We start from the raw sequence: 16,812 nt of genomic DNA, 5'->3' as shown, positions 1-16,812 counted from the left end.
TGAATTTTTCCAATAAGAGCTGAGGAAATGTTCTTCTTTCCCCTTTGATCTCAGTATTGCAAGGCTGTGAGCTTGAAACTTCCTGCCATATGGATAAGCTGTTCTAGAGGATAAAGCCCATAAAGAGTCAAACAAAGAGAGGATGCAGAGAATAATTTATTCCTGACATTGTTTGTGTCCAGGGTTCTGGTTGTCATTAAGGTCATCTCTACAGAGTCCTTCTCAGTAAACTGAACTGTGAATATCTTTTTTCGCTGAAGCTAAAAGAGGAGAGTCAAGGTATTCAGGGACGTACAGAGCTGATACCAATCATACTTCTGGTCTTTTCTTTCTATCAGCACCTTTGTTCTTTGGGTTTCATCTGCACTAAATTGTAATGCAATCAAACTTAACTTTTCCTCATTTCTCACACCTCACATCCTAATAATCAGCCAATTCTTCAGCCTCCACAATCAGTCTTTCCTGAGTCAGAGCCTCACCTCTGCCATTTTAATCCAAGCCACTTCCATGTCTCACCTTGTTGAATGAACAAATAATTCTTGACTCCTGACTTTTTTCTAGGTTTGCTCATTCTGTTTCCTCTACCAGGGGTTCGCCATCTACTCAGCCAATACTGTCCCCTGTACTATGTAGGGTCCTGATCCCTCCAACCTAAAGGGACTTTTCCCTCATTAAAACTCCTTATCTCTCTTATGTGACTCCTTTCATTTTTGCTTTGCTTATAGTTCTTTGGGACCTCTTATAAGACGATAGTCATACTGAGAGCAGTTTGCGTCAACACTGTTTATCTACAACTCCTTGTATATACTATGTTCTCAACAAGTATATATTATGCTAAGTTATTAAAAATTAACCTAGTATTTTTTTGCCATTTAAGAAAACTGTATTTGACTGGGGGAAATATTAAGCAATATAGGTTATGATATACTCTACGACTACTTACAAAGTGACTTTTGATAAATTTTAAGATTAGTAACAATGGGTGGTGAAAAGATGAGACTTTATGCCTCTTGGTATCCTTTGTTTACATTATTTTATGTTCCCTTTTCCACGCTAAACTTTGTTTAAGACTGAGAAAATCGATCTGCAGACTGGGCGGGACGGATCCGGATCCCTGCGATCCTCCCAGACCGGAGCGCTGTGCCTGGCGAGAGGATGGTCATCCGCGTGTTCATTGCCTCCTCCTCGGGCTTCGTGGTGATAAAGAAGCAGCAGCAGGATGTGGTTAGATTTCTGGAAGCCAAAAAGATAGAGTCTGAGGAGGTGGACATCACAATGTCAGAAGAGCAGAGGCAGTGGATGTACAAGAACATCCCCCCGGAGAAGGAGCCTGTTCAGAGCAAACCTCTGCCACCTCGTATATTTAATGGTGACTGATACTGTGCAGATTATGACAGTTTCTTTGAATCCAAGGAAAGCAACACAGTCTTTTCATTCTTAGGCCTGAAATCACAGTTAACATCAAAGGAAGAGCCTTAGCGAAGACAAGTGGAAGAGGACGGAGATGCATTTTGGACTGCCCGTGGTACTCAGCACACACCTGCTTACCTAATGCATCACTGTGACAGAAGCCACATGCATTATCAGTAACTTTGCTTGCCATGGAAAAGGTGTTTTGGGAAGACATGGGTCTAATGGGATTGCATGTGTGCTTTAAACCAAATCAGGACCATGGTGGGGTTTTTTCTTGTTTTCAGAATTGCCTGCAGTTGCCTCACTCACCCGGAGGAGGTACTGTCACCTGTTACAGGTGTGCTTCCTGAATAACTGAGTGATAAGCAGGTGGCATCATCAGAGAGAAAGTACTGGATCTGTCCTGGGCTGTAGTTGATGCCAGGATTGCTCAGACCTGCTTCTCTTCAGGCTGCCAAGATTGTATCCTTGAAATTAGTCTGCCAGGCTATTAGATATTTTGATCAGAAAGAAAAAAAAGCGATGTTGGTTGACAAAGGGCTAAAGATCTTTGCTGCAGATTCACACACATCACTATTCCAGTGCTTGTCATAACTGAAGAAAAAGTTAGATGTTCTAGCCTCCTTTTGGTAATGGAAATTCTTACCCCTGTAAATCCTCCAAGCCTCTACAGATCTTTCCAGAAATCACTGTTGCAACAGTGTGTGATCAGAACCAAGTGACAGGGATGAAAAGAATTGCTGTTTTAAAAAATACATGCTTCTTTATCACTTACAAAGGAAAAGTTTCACCTAATGTATAAGATTGCTTAAAAGATATATTTAAAGAGGTGCACTGACAGTTAATTTATAGGGACATAATCTGACTCGTACCTGAAAGCATTTCAGCTTTAGCAACTTTAGCAACTTATTTATGCATAAGTGCACATATATTTTTAAACGCAGCTCCCCTAACGAATAGCTGCCTATATATTTTGTGAAGGGATCATATTTTTCTAGAAAGGAAGATCTTGGTTAGATATATTTTGTGAATCCTTGATGAGGCAAATTAAAAGATACTAATATTGTTGCACAATTTAATTTTTTTTCCTGTGTTACTTTTCATTGGTCCTCTGACTCTGCCAGCTCATATCTCTGGCCAATGCACAGTCCCGGATTTTCAGAGTAACGTAGATACATGTTTTCATTCCATATATAAACACCAATGATTTTTCAGAACAGAGTACATACAAGAAAGGGGCTGTCAGAGACTCACTCTGAATTGTACTTGGCATGTGAAATCTCCTTCCTTTGGAGTGGCTGCTGATAAATACTGAACCTGTCGACTTCATTAGGGCAAAGGCTCATTTTCCGCATCCTTGTCCCTGCTCACATTTTTAGAGTTTTTAGTTGCCAAACTTGGGAATAGTCTTGACTAGAATAAATTCAGAGGGTTGCCTAAGATATTCTGCTATTCTCAGCGTCCTGATGGTGAACCTGCCCTTTAGATTCTGAGCAGGAATTTTGTAAGAAATAGAAAGAACAGAAGAATGTAGGCCCTGTCACCTGTGTTCTCTCTCCCTCCAACTTGCTAAATGTGCACTATTCTAAAGAACTTGTTGAATGCTAAAGCTGACATCCCAGCCTGAGATTTGCATCCCAGGACTACAACCAGAAGAAAAGCATGCCACTGATTCCTATGTGACTGGAACAGATACATAATCCACAATTTTCTCTCCAAGGAAAGCCGCTGTAAAATCATGGCTATGACTGCTTAGTTGGCATTAGATACGATCCAGGTCAAATTCCACTTGATAAATCCCAGGGACTCTACAGGAAATTTTTTTTTTTTTTTTTTTTTTTTTTTTTTGCGGTACGCGGGCCTCTCACTGCTGTGGCCTCTCCCGTTGCGGAGCACAGGCTCCGGACGCACAGGCTCCGCGGCCATGGCTCGCGGGCCCAGCCGCTTCGCGGCATGTGGGATCTTCCGGGATCGGGGCACGAACCCGTGTCCCCTGCATCGGCAGGCGGACTCTCAACCACTGCGCCACCAGGGAAGCCCCAGGAAATTTTTTTTGAACTGGATATGGTGTTAAAGTCTAAGAAGGCTTAGAATTTCTTTTTTAAGATACAGCAGTTTTTAAAAAGTTACTGTTGCAATGGTCTAACATACATTTTGTCTATCCTTGCCAGTGAGTACCAAGAAACAACTTGGTAAGATTGAGTCTTGGGGTTGTAGGATCAATACAATATTTATTAGACCAAGAAAGCTACTCAGAATTGTTTGTCTCAAAACTTCTGAATTACTCTGGTTGTAGTAGGCCCAGTATGGTTGTCCTAAACAGACTAGATGAATAGGGGTGTTAAATTATTTACCACAGTTACAGATCATTTCCCCCACCCCACATTTTCTTTTTTTTCTTTTTTTTTTTTGGAGCAGCAAAGAAATAGGAGAGACCAGCTTCAACTGGTATTATACTTGTTATGAGCAAGCTAGAAGCACATTGTGTGGCATTTTTCTCAGTACCCAGGCTCTGCAGAGTCCTAAAGTATTGCCCTCTGGGACCACACCATGTTCAGAGAATACTGTGTCCTTACTTGTGTTTTACCAGCTGAATTCCAAACATGTAATTGTTTTCTTCATCCCTTCTTTAACTAGCTGCCTTTAGATCTGGATAATCACAGTCTTAAAAATCTAGGAAAAAGTGGATGGGAATTGCAGACATAGATGTAATATCAAGAGCATTTTAAGACAGAATTTTTATTTCCTATAGTCGGCTTGTTGGGGCAAAGAAAATGTGCTGCTAAAAGTCAAATTATGCCATTTTAAAATGAGATAAAATACAGAGTGCCATCCTGCTAGGTATATGCAGACCAGAAGAAAATTTAGTTGGGGAAGTACTTGTTTTTCCAGATTCTGGTATTCTATTAAAATCAACGAGGAGAAAAGGAAGATATTTTTTTTCTCTCTGGCTCTAATATATTTTAGATTTGTTTCTGTTTTATAGATTTATTCAACACTCCCACATAGATGTTTTTATATTACATGAATTTAATAATGAAGTAAACTTACTTTTGTCCTCTGTTGTTGAAAGGTACAAAAGCCTCTTTCTGGTTTGTTTTGTTTTGTTTTTTAATTTGATTTTGCTGTATAGGATTTTGCTTTTTCTAGAAATGCTTTTCGTTTAACATCTTTTCTAAAATGTCAGAGCCCATTTTGATCTGCAAAATTATTGTTTTTAGATTTCGGTTTGTATGCATTTGTCTCTAAAAGCATTGGTGAAATCTCAGATTTTATATTCATCATTAAAGAGGAATAAATTCCAGGAAGAAAAAAAGACTGAGAAAATTGAGCAATAATGAAGGAAAAGAATGTGGAAATGTGGCATTTCAGCAAAGAACATGGATATACCATTATTCTTGGGCTGCTATATTTTGTTCCATGGAAAAATATCCTGACCTCAGTTCAAGATAGACTTTGTGAACAGAAACACAGCAGTTGATACCTCCATATAATTGTTGACCTAGCAGCTGCCGTCCTTGCTTTATAAATATTGTCTCATTTTCAAAACTTATTTGCTTAAATAAAAGCTGCTGCTATGAGGCTTATAGGTTAATTATGCCTATTCACAAAAAAATGTTTTAAATTTGTTGCTAAAAATTTCTGGATCTAGTAGCAAAATTATTGTAACATAAAAAATGCTATTTACCATGTGTAGTTAAGAGCTGATAGAGACCTGATTCACTGTGGGAGGGACCACACAAGGGTGTGAATACCAGGAGGCAAGGGTGATTGGGGGTCATCTTAGAGGCGGCTGTCAGTATATTATGCAAATTTGAGAAACAATACTGTTTGTGAACAGTTTTGGGAGTCTTCAGGGCCCCTACGTATTCTCCATGGCCTCTGAATACCCTGAAGACAATGAAGAACAATTTGTCATTCTTGTGGGAAACATGGAATTAGTAGGCTGTGATCCTTGTGGCTCCTGAGCAAATGTCCCCAAGATCTGTGCGCCCTTTTCCCAGAATGTTTACATATTGCAATAAGGAAGGATAATACGTAATGTCTACATATTCTCTGTTAGAAGTTCTTCTTTGTTTAGAAACTATGCTCAACTGCTTTCTACATTTCAACTAAAGAAGTTGTCAAGAAAGTAAAAAAAGTAAAAAGGAGCAGAGATAGCCCACTACCTCATCAATACTCTTACACATTGAACAACTTACATCTCTTCTTTTAATACCACATTTTGTCAAACACATCAACATGAAATGACAGAGATTAAACATCTTATGACTGTGTAAGTAAAACCATCAGTTTAGCATTAACATTCATACCAAACATTAGAACATCCTAAACTGAAGGAAATTCTAGCCCATGATCACCCATTCTAAAAATTTGAGTTTACAGATGGTGAACCTAAATAATAAAATGTATTATCCTATTAACCTATACTAAGAAACCCCCATTGTATGCAAAAGCTAATAGTTTGTCACAGCTACAAAAATGAAAAAGCATCACCATCAGACTAATAATGCCATATGATCTGTCATGTAATGAAAATACCAAATATTATATTCCTTAAAAAATGGGAATTTTTTCTCTGGCTATGGAATGTTATGTTCCCTTTGGATTATCTTCTGTGGGCCCATTTTTATCCTGAGATAATAAAAGCTTTGCATAAGTAACCTAGGATAGACTACGGTCTTTTGAAACTAACTTTTTCTTACTGCCAAATAAATCTCTTTTAAATATGTTCTCTGTGAGGCAATCATGACATCCATTGGCCAACTGGATCTGGGGTTATGCCTGGATACTTTCCACATTGCACGTGGTTGTCAATTTGAATTGTGTATCAACTACCCATCATATCTGGCACATCTGTACTTAACATTGGCATTAATTTTACCCTATTGTTCTAATTGCAGTACTTTGATGTAATGACACCATTCAATTCACAGATGGTACTGGTGGGGGGTTTTCCCAAAAAAATATAATGTAATTTTAATTTGGAATGTGAGAATGCCAAAAATAAGAGCTTCATTGATTAAGTTATCCGAGCCTGCTAAACATTTGAACATTTGAAGTACATCGGAAAAACTGGGAGAGAGAACAGCAGGTTTCAGTACCAACCTACTGCAAATGTTTTGTTTTTTGATTATAGTCTCTGGGGCTCATAAGACTTATCTGTTCACAAACTAACTTTGACATACTTAGGAAAAGCAAAAAAAAAAAATCTATATTTTCAGAAAAATAAACTCCTTTTTTTAAAGGTGAAATCATTTGGTGAATTGAGAGGTCTGAAATTTGAAAAGTAGTCATTTAATTTAAATGAATAAATTTTAAAACTATTTAAAGGATTATCACGGATCGGATGTCCATATATATATGTACATATATATATACATATATGAATATTCCTGTGACATCATGAAATAAGCCTATTACAATTTGTATTTTATAGAATCAATTCAGAGGAAAATTCAGCAACTTTCCAAAGGTCACAGCATCCCTCATTGATGGAGGAATGACTAGAATACAGATCTCTACTTCTCATTTAAAACTATTTTATGACACATTACCCATTTTGTTGAGTCAAAAACTGCTACCATGTTGTTTCAACAGGAAATTGACTACGGGGTGGCAAAGTGTGCAAAGGCAGGACTATTATACTTGGCTTTGGACTGGGGGCGGGAAGTGGGAGGGACGTTAACTGTATGAACAACTCACTTGACTAATTTACCTAGAAATAAAAACAGAACATGGAGGAAGTCATGAAGGGAATGAGCAGCATCTGACGGCAGTGTGAGTGAAAATCCAAAAAGCCTACGCCACTAATCATCCATGTACTTTAGTAAAAACAGGAAGTTGGGGGCTGAGAAAATTCTAACATTGCTGGGTATGTCTGATGAAGTGATAGGATGGACTCATTGATTTTTTTTTTTTTCAGTAGACTTTTTTGGGACCAAAGGATTCCCAAGGAAGAGCTCCAAAGTTCTCCCCACTTCTGTGTGAAAGACAGAGTGACTTCCGTTCAGTGATCAGGTAGGAAATGCTGTTATTTGGCCCCATAAATATTGACGGAACTGGAAGCCCCATACCTTGAAGTTTGAGTTTTACTTCATTATAAAATTCATGGGCTGGTATGTCTTTGGGATGCTTGTTTTAAATATGCAACATTCTTAGGGCAGTGGTATCCCTACACCCTGGCCCCTGCCAGTGGTCAGAGGAAGCCCCAGCCCATTAAAATTGCCAACTTTTGTTACTTAGTATAAAGGATGTGTGAACACTGTAGTAGGTTATGATAGGAGGCTGGCCTGGGAGGACGTAGATTCATTAAATAGTAATGGCTCACTTTGAATATACTTTTGGAATTTTCACCTGCATCTCTCGTCATCCTCTTTCCTCCAAGGTCCTCCCATTGTTGACATAAGCTGTAGTTATTTATTTAAATGGCATCTACCATGTAAAAAGTTGTATTAAGTTCTGTTTCCATCTCTGTGTTCATTGTGGAATTTCAACATCTCCAAATGTATATCACCCTTATCTGCAGTGATCAGTATTAAAATGTAAGACTACACTTGACTTTTCTGAATTACCAGTAAATTAGGTATCATGAAGTCAATTAGAAGCCTCACTTGGGAAAGCACAAATCCTACTTCATGGCAGCTTTTCAAATCTTTAAGCATTCTTATATGCACTGGGGTCCATGGAGAGCTAATTCTGGAAAGTGTGTGTGTACCAAGAACCTTGGAACTCAGCCTCCCCTGAAAGGTTGTGACTCCAGCTCAGTGATTTGATATACTGCACAGGATCATGGGAAGAAGGCCATGAAAGAAGTCCTGATAGCATAAAGCTCACTCTCCACTTAGCCAATAAAGAGGCATCTTCAATTTAGACATGCATCCTTCCTGAGTAAGTAAACAGTATTACAGAGCCACTTCACATTTCTATTTTTCACCACTTTTTCTTTTAATCATCATCTAGAAGTGATTTCTCTTCCACAGATTCCCTACCATCCCTCCATTCCATTTTGGTTCATCTGTTTCCATATCCCTATTACCATAATTTTCTAAAAAGTTTTTCTCTCCAGGTATATATTTTTATTTTACATATATGCCTGTATGTGTGCATATATACAAACTTCCTCACGTATTGCCAAAAGTAATTATGTTCTAATTAATTTTTGAGGCTCGTGCAGTAGTTGATTGAAGTGGTCATTACAAGATGATTTAGCATGTAATTTTAGAATCACGTACTGCACGTTTGAAAAGATCTACACCTGTGTTTACCTGTGTACTAGAACTGGTTCTAGGGAAATCCAGATGAGACCCAGGTGCCCAACCCACTTTGTTGCAATATTTACATTTTTTAGTAAATATGTTTATGCCTCACATTTCTTGTTACACAGTCCTAATTATGATGAACAGCATTTCTATACCTCTCTCTGGGAAGTAGAATTCCTTTTTTTTCGAGAAGTAGAAGTACAAAACTGACTTATAGTCGTGCCAATTTTTCAAGCTTATTGGAATGAAGATTCCAGAGCATTGCTCTTCAGTGAGTCTCATCTTAAGTCTGGTCTTTAGGTAACTAAAAGAATAAAGCATCTTTCACATAAAATCTGGGTGCAAGAGTAGAATAAATTATTAAAAGATTGGAGTGCAGAAGTTCCATGTATGATCAGATGAACTCAGAAACATTGTTACAGAGTGCACATGGCTTTTAAATTGACAATATGAAATATTTGCACTAAGTAACATTAATTTTTTTTTCTTGCAGCACTGAGGGTTTTAAATATGCTGCCTGCTGCCTTTCTTTTCACTTCATTCATTTGATATTCATTGTGATCAGAACTGAGAAATTCTGAAATGTGATCTTCCAGCTGAAAAGTTCTGGTTGTTAGGTTATTGGGTTTTAAAAATTCAGGCATGTTTTAATTAATTTTCTGAAGTAAGTTCTAGACCATGACACTCAGAATATTCAAATTTTAAATGACCTAGCAATTTTCCAAGTAGCCTAAAATACGGTTGCCAAACTAATATAAGTTTGATCTCATTGTCTTAATCATCCCACTGACTCTTCTGTTGCTAAACCAAGAAATTTTTTTTCAGCTCTTCATATGTCCAGTTGCTCATTTTCACTGAACTTGGGGTTCCTTTGATCAAAATAAGTAGCAAGATGTGAATGTATTTTTAATAAGTCTGTGGAGTTGTTGATTAGCCTCAGCATTTTCTGGTAAATTCTTATTTTTTTTTCCTAAGTTTTTTTCCTGAGTTTTTTCTGAGTTTTTTTCTGAGTTCATAGTATTAGCTTCTTAGCTTGTCTATACAGTAAGGATTTTTTCACACACAAGAGTACCTTTAAAACCACTTGATTTGACATACAATATTTTGAATGATCTGAAATCATCCACTGGGCTGATAATAAGACCATGTATCATTTCTCTGCCATCATTTGTAAGTGGTATTCATGTGCTGAGATTTAAGAAAATATTTCACAATTTTACAGCCTCTACCGTGTGCATGTGCACTAATAATAACGGAACCTTGTCTATGGCTAATAAACTTCATAGGAAATATATTTAACTATGTTAATTATAGTAGAAATGAATTAAGGCTACTCAAATAACTTCCTTTAACTTTCTTAATATACTAGAACAGTGGTGTTTCTCTACTAATGGTTAGCACAACATGAATGCAAAATATTCATTGTTTATTTTATTCCTTGCAAAATGAAACAAAACACAGTTTCCTGAAGTCACATCTTTTATGTTACTATTTCTTTATTTAAAAGATGTTATGACATATAAATATGCAAAAACCTTGATTAGATTCCTGTTTTGTCATAATGACAACTCATTGTCCTATATTTTGATATTTGGATTTCTATCAATCAAATATTCTGAGAAATATGAAGAGTGGTTCTTTCATATTTGGAATGCAATGTATATAAATCAATTAGAAAAAGGTAAATAATTTTTAAATGAGACTCAACTGGCTTTAATTAATGTCCTGAAGAAACAGAGAAGGAAACTACAATTTTTTGAGTGATTACTATGTTCTAGGGACTAAGCTAAGCATCTTACATCTTTCTACTCATTTGATCCTCATAACGGATCATATAATAATTCCTATTTTATAATTAGTGAAAATAAACTTTAGAGTATTTGGGAAAATTCTCACGCATTTTCAAGTACATCCTTATGGAATTCCTTGAATATATGTATCTGTCTTTCAATTTCGAAATCACACTTAACTTTTGGGCAAAAATCACCTGTAAAATGTATAACAAATTTCCCATATACCTGATTTTAAGCTTCTCACACAAACATCAGTTACATCTATATGTCAAGGAACATCAAGCTAAATTAAAAATGAGTCAGCGTTTTTAGCATAATCACTAAGAGACTTCTTAATTAACCTGTGAATTCTTTCGAAAATAGCGTTCACTTTTGCTTTATAAATGAGAGTAGATTAAGCAGTTTTTCTTCCACTGATTTTTTTACTGACTGTAGCTATTACAGTTTTACACAATCTGTGACTGCTGCATCACATATGCAAGCAAGGACTTGAAAAGTACTTCTTTGTATAAGTTCATCACTTCCATATGCAGTTGAGGTATGACCCAGATAATGCAATCTTTTTTACAAATTGCACGGATCACCCATGTTAAGCCACTCTTCTGTGTATTGGGTTTGATCTACTCTCAAAGACTCTGAGTGTGGAAACAGTCCACAGGAATCAATTGAAAATGGGAGGAAAGACCTAGATAATTTCTAATGTCCTTCACCAATTTTAATTTATGGTAATTATTTAATGCCACCTTGAGAATAATTCCCTATGCAGACTCATAATTAAGACTATGAAACTAGAAATATCACAATGTACAATATAAGGGGAAAATAAAAGCTACCAAGTATGGAACATCTACTATAAGACAGGCACTATCCTATATGCCAGGCGTCGGCAATCTTTTTCTGAAAAGAGCCAAATAGTAAATATTTTAAGCACTACAAGCTGCATGGCCTCTGTAGCAACTACTCAACCCTGCCATTGTAGCATGAAAGCAGCATTAGAAAAAAAGCAAACGAAGGAGCATGGCTGTGTTCCAATAATGTTTTATTTATAAAAACCAGCAGTGGCTTGCATATGGCTGGCAAGCCAAAGTTTGCTGACCCCTGTTTTATACCATTGTCTGTAATCATTAGAATAAACATCAGAGTTAAACAAGGTCCTACTGTATAGCACAGGGAACTATATTCAATATCCTGTAATAAACCATAATGGAAAAGAATATGAAAAAAGAATATATATGTATAACTGAATCACTTTGTTGTATACCAGAAACTAACACAACATTGTAAATCAAGTATACTGCAATAACATAAACTTTTTAAATAAAAATAAACATCAGGTAGGAACCAAGGTGTCAGAGTAGAAGGACGTGCTTTCACTCCCTCTTGTGAGAGCACCAGAATCACAACTGGATGCTGGACAATCATCGACAGGAAGACACTGGAACTCACCAAAAAGGATACCCCATATCCAAAGACAAAGGAGAAGCCACAATGAGACAGCAGAGGGGGGGCGCAATCACAGTAAAATCAAATCCCATAACTGCTGGGTGGGTGACTCACAGACTGGAGAACACTTATAACACAGAAGTCCACCAACTGGAGTGAAGGTTCTGAGCCCCACGTCAGGCTTCCCAACCTGGGGTTCCAGCAACGGGAGGAGGAATTCCTAGAGAATCATACATTGAAGCCTAATGGGATTTGATTGCAGGACTCCGACAGGACTGGGGGAAACAGAGACTCCACTCTTGGAGGGCCTACACAAAGCAGTGTGTGCATCGGGACCCAGGTGAAGGAGCACTGACCCCAGGGGAGACTGAACCAGACCTACCTACTAGTGTTGGAGGGTCTCCTTCAGAGGCAGGGGGTGGCTCTGTCTCACCGTGGGGACAAGGAGACTGGGAGCAGAAGTTCTGGGAAGTACTCCTTTGCATGGGCCCTCCCAGAGTCCACCATTAGCCCCACCAAAGAGTCTGGGTAAACTCCAGTGTTGGGTTGCCTCAGGCCAAACAACCAGCAGGGAGGGAACCCAGCTCCACCCATCAGCAGTCAAGAAAATTAAAGTTTTACTGAGATCTGCCGACCAGAGTAACAGCCAGCTCTACCCACCACCAGTCCCTCCCATCAAGCCTCTTAGGTAGCCTCATCCACCATAGGGCAGACAGCAGAAGCAAGAAGAACTACAATCCTGCAGCCTGTGGAACAAAAACCACATTCACAGAAAGATAGACAAGATGAAAAGGCAGAGGGCTATGTACCAGATGAAGGAACAAGACAAAACCCCAGAAAAACAACTAAATGAAGTGGAGATAGGCAACCTTCCAGAAAAAGAATTCAGAATAATGATAGTGAAGATGATCCATGACCTCGGAAAAAGAATGGAGACAAAGATCGAGAAGATGCAAGAAATGTTTAACAAAGACCTAGAAGAATTAAAGAACAAACCAACAGAGATGAACAATACAGTAACTGAAATGAAAACTACACTAGAAGGAATCAATAGCAGAATAACTGAGGCAGAAGAATGGAAAAGTGAGCTGGAAGACAGAATGCTGGAATTCACTGCTGCAGAACAGAATACAGAAAAAAGAATGAAAAGAAATGAAGACAGCTTAAGAGACCTCTGGGATAACATTAAATGCAACAACATTCGCATTATAGGGGTCCCAGAAGGAGAAGAGACAGAGAAAGGACCAGAGAAAATATTTGAAGAGATTATAGTTGAAAACTTCCCTAACATGGGAAAGGAAATAGCCACCTAAGTCCAGGAAGCACAGAGAGTCCCATACAGGATAAACCCAAGGAGAAACATGCTGAGACACATAGTAATCAAATTCACAAATATTACAAAGAAAAATTATTTGAAAGCAGCAAGGGAAAAACAAAAAATAACATACAAGGAAACTCCAATAAGGTTAACAGCTGCTTTCTCAGCAGAAACACTACAAGCCAGAAAGGAATGGCATGATATACTTAAAGTGATGAAAGGGAAGAACCTACAACCAAGATTACTCTACCCGGCAAAGATCTCATTCAGATTCGATGGAGAAATCAAAAGCTTTACAGAGAAGCAAAAGCTAAGAGAATTCAGCACCACCAAACCAGCTTTACCAAAATGCTAAAGGAACTTCTCGAGGCAGGAAACAAAAGAGAAGGAAAAGACTACAATAACAAACCCAAAACAATTAAGAAAATGGTAATAGGAACATATATATCAATAATTACCTTAAATGTAAATGGATTAAATGTTCCATCGAAAAGACACAGACTAGCTGAATGGATACAAAAACAAGACCCATATACATAATGTCTACAAGAGACCTACTTCAGACCTAGGGACACATACAGACTGAAACTGAGGGGATGGAAAAAGATATTCCATGCAAATGGAAATCAAAAGAAAGCTGGAGTAGCTATACTCATATCAGATAAAATAGACTTTAAAATAAAGAATGTTACAAGAGACAAGGATAGACACTACATAATGATCAAGGGATCAATCCAAGAAGAAGATATAACAATTGTAAATATATATGCACCCAACATAGGAGCACCACAATATATAAGACAACTGCTAACAGCTATAAAAGAGGAAATCGACAGAATGCAATAATATTGGGGGACTTTAACACCTCACTTACACCGATGCCCAGATTATCCAAAATGAAAATAAATAAGGAAACAGAAGCTTTTTTTTTTTTTTGCAGTATGCGGGCCTCTCACTGTTGTGGCCTCTCCCATTGCGGAGCACAGGCTCCGGACGTGCAGGCTCAGCAGTCATGGCTCACGGGGCTAGCCGCTCCATGGCATGTGGGATCTTCCCAGACCAGGGCATGAACCCATGTTCCCTGCATCGGCAGGTGGACTCTCAACCACTGCACCACCAGGGAAGCCCAGGAAACAGAAGCTTTAAATGACACAATAGACCAGATAGGTTTAATAGATATTTATAGAACATTCCATCCAAAAACAGCAGAATACACTTTCTTCTCAAGTGCTCACAGAACATTCTCCAGGATAGATCACATCTTGGGTCACAAACCAAGCCTCAGTAAATTTTAAAAAATTGAAATCACATCAAGTATCTTTTCTGTCCACAATGCTATGAGATTAGAAATCAATTACTGGGGAAAAAAAGGTAAAAAACACAAACACATGGAGGCTAAACAATACATTATTAAATAACCAAGGGGTCAGTGAAGAAATCAAGAGGAAATCAAAAAACACCTAGAGACAAATGACAATGAAAACACGAACATCCAAAACCTATGGGATGCAGCAAAAGTAGTTCTAAGAGGGAAGTTTATAGCTATACAAGCCTACCTCAAGAAACAAGAAAAATCTCAAATAAACAATTTAACCTTACACCTAAAGGAACTAGTGAAAGAAGAACAAACAAAACCCAAAGTTAGCAGAAGGAAAGAAATCATAAAGATCAGAGCAGAAATAAATGAAATAGAAACAAAGAAAACAGTAGCAAAGATCAAAGATCAAAACTAAAACCTGGTTCTTTGAGCAGATAAACAAAATTGATAAACCATTAGCCAGAGTGGTCAAGAAAAAGAGGGAGAGGACTCAAATCAATAAAATGAGAAATGAAAAAGGAGAAGTTACAACAGACACTGCAGAAATACAAAGCATCCTAAGAGACTGCTACAAGCAAGTCTATGCCAATAAAATGGAGAACCTGGAAGAAATGGAAAAATTCTTAGAAAGGTATAACCTTCCAAGACTGAACCAGGAAGAAATAGAAAATATGAAGAGATGAATCACAAGTAATGAAATTGAAACTGTGATTTAAAATCTTCCAACAAACAAAAGTCCAGGACCAGATGGCCTCACAGGTGAATTCTATCAAACATTTAGAGAAGAGCTAACACCCATCCTTCTCAAACTCTTCCAAAACATTGCAGAGGAAGGAATACTCCCAAACTCATTCTATGAGGCCACCATCACCCTGATACCAAAACCAGACAAAGATACTCCAAAAAAAGAAAATTACAGACCAATATCACTGATGAGTATAGTTGCAAAAATCCTCAAGAAAATACTAGCAAACAGAATCCAACAACATATTAAAAAGATCATACACCATGATCAAGTGGGATCTATCCCAGAGATGCAAGGATTCTTCAATATACACAAATCAATCAATGTGATACACCATATCAACAAATCAAAGAATAAAAACCATATGATCATCTTACTAGATGAAGAAAAAGCTTTTGACAAAATTCAACACCAATTTATGATAAAAACTCTCGAGAAAGCAGGCATAGAGAAAACCTACCTCAACATAAAAAAGGCCAAATATGACAAACCCACAGCAAACATCATTCTCAATGGTGAAAAGCTGAAAGCATTTCCTTTAAGATCAGGAGCAAGACAAGGATGTCCACTCTCACCACTATTATTCAACATGGTTTTGGAAGTCCTAGCCACGGTAATCAGAGAAGAAAACTAAATAAAAGGAATACAAATTGGAAAAGAAGTAAAACTGTCATTCCTTGCAGATGACATGATACTATACATAGAGAATCCTAAAGATGCCACCAGATAACTACTAGAGCTAATCAATGAATTTGGTAAAGTTTCAGGATACAAAATTAATGCACAGAAATCTCTTGCATTCCTATACACTAATGATGAAAAATATGAAAGAGAAATTAAGGAAACGCTCCCATTTACCATTGCAACAAAAAGAATAAAATACCTAGGAATAAACCTACCTAGGGAGACAAAAGACCTGTATGAAGGAAACTATAAGACACTGATGAAAGGAATTAAAGATGATACCAACAGATGGAGAGATATACCATGTTCTTGGATTGGAGGAATCAATATTGTGAAAATGACCATACTACCCAAAGCAATCAACAGATTCAATGCAATCCCTATCAAATTACCAATGGTATTTTTTACAGAACTAGAACAAAAAATCTTAAAATTTGTATGGAGACACAAAAGACCCTGAATAGCCAAAGCAGTCTTGAGGGAAAAAACGGAGCTGAAGGAATCAGACTTCCTGACTTCAGACTATACTATAAAGCTACAGTAATCAAGACAATATGGTACTGGCACAAAAACAGAAACATAGATCAATGGAGCAAGATAGAAATCCCAGAGATAAACCCACGCACCTATGGTCAACTAATCTATGACAAAGGAGGCAAGGATATACAATGGAGAAAAGTCAGTCTCTTCAATAAGTGGTGCTGGGAAAACTGGACAGCTACATGTAAAAGAATGAAATTAGAACACTCCCTAACACCATACACAAAAATAAACTCAAAATGGATTTGAGACCTAAATGTAAGACTGGACACTATAAAACTCTTAGAGGAAAACAT

At 37.5% G+C, this 16,812-nt stretch overlaps 1 protein-coding gene across 1 annotated transcript; it reads left to right on the top strand.

Annotated features, from left to right (window-relative positions):
- Positions 1-1,155: 1,155 nt before the first annotated feature.
- On the top strand, positions 1,156-1,479 carry LOC307061020 (SH3 domain-binding glutamic acid-rich-like protein 2; the record flags this gene model as incomplete). Its single annotated transcript, XM_079715953.1, is given in 2 exon segments — positions 1,156-1,374; positions 1,378-1,479. Coding segments are annotated over 2 exon segments (321 nt in total).
- Positions 1,480-16,812: the final 15,333 nt, after the last annotated feature.

The sequence above is a fragment of the Hyperoodon ampullatus genome, assembly GCF_949752795.1.
Source record: "Hyperoodon ampullatus genome assembly, chromosome: 11".
NCBI classification, from domain to species: domain Eukaryota; kingdom Metazoa; phylum Chordata; class Mammalia; order Artiodactyla; family Ziphiidae; genus Hyperoodon; species Hyperoodon ampullatus.
Note: the sequence above shows the minus strand (reverse complement) of the source record. Positions and strands in the feature narration are given on the sequence as shown.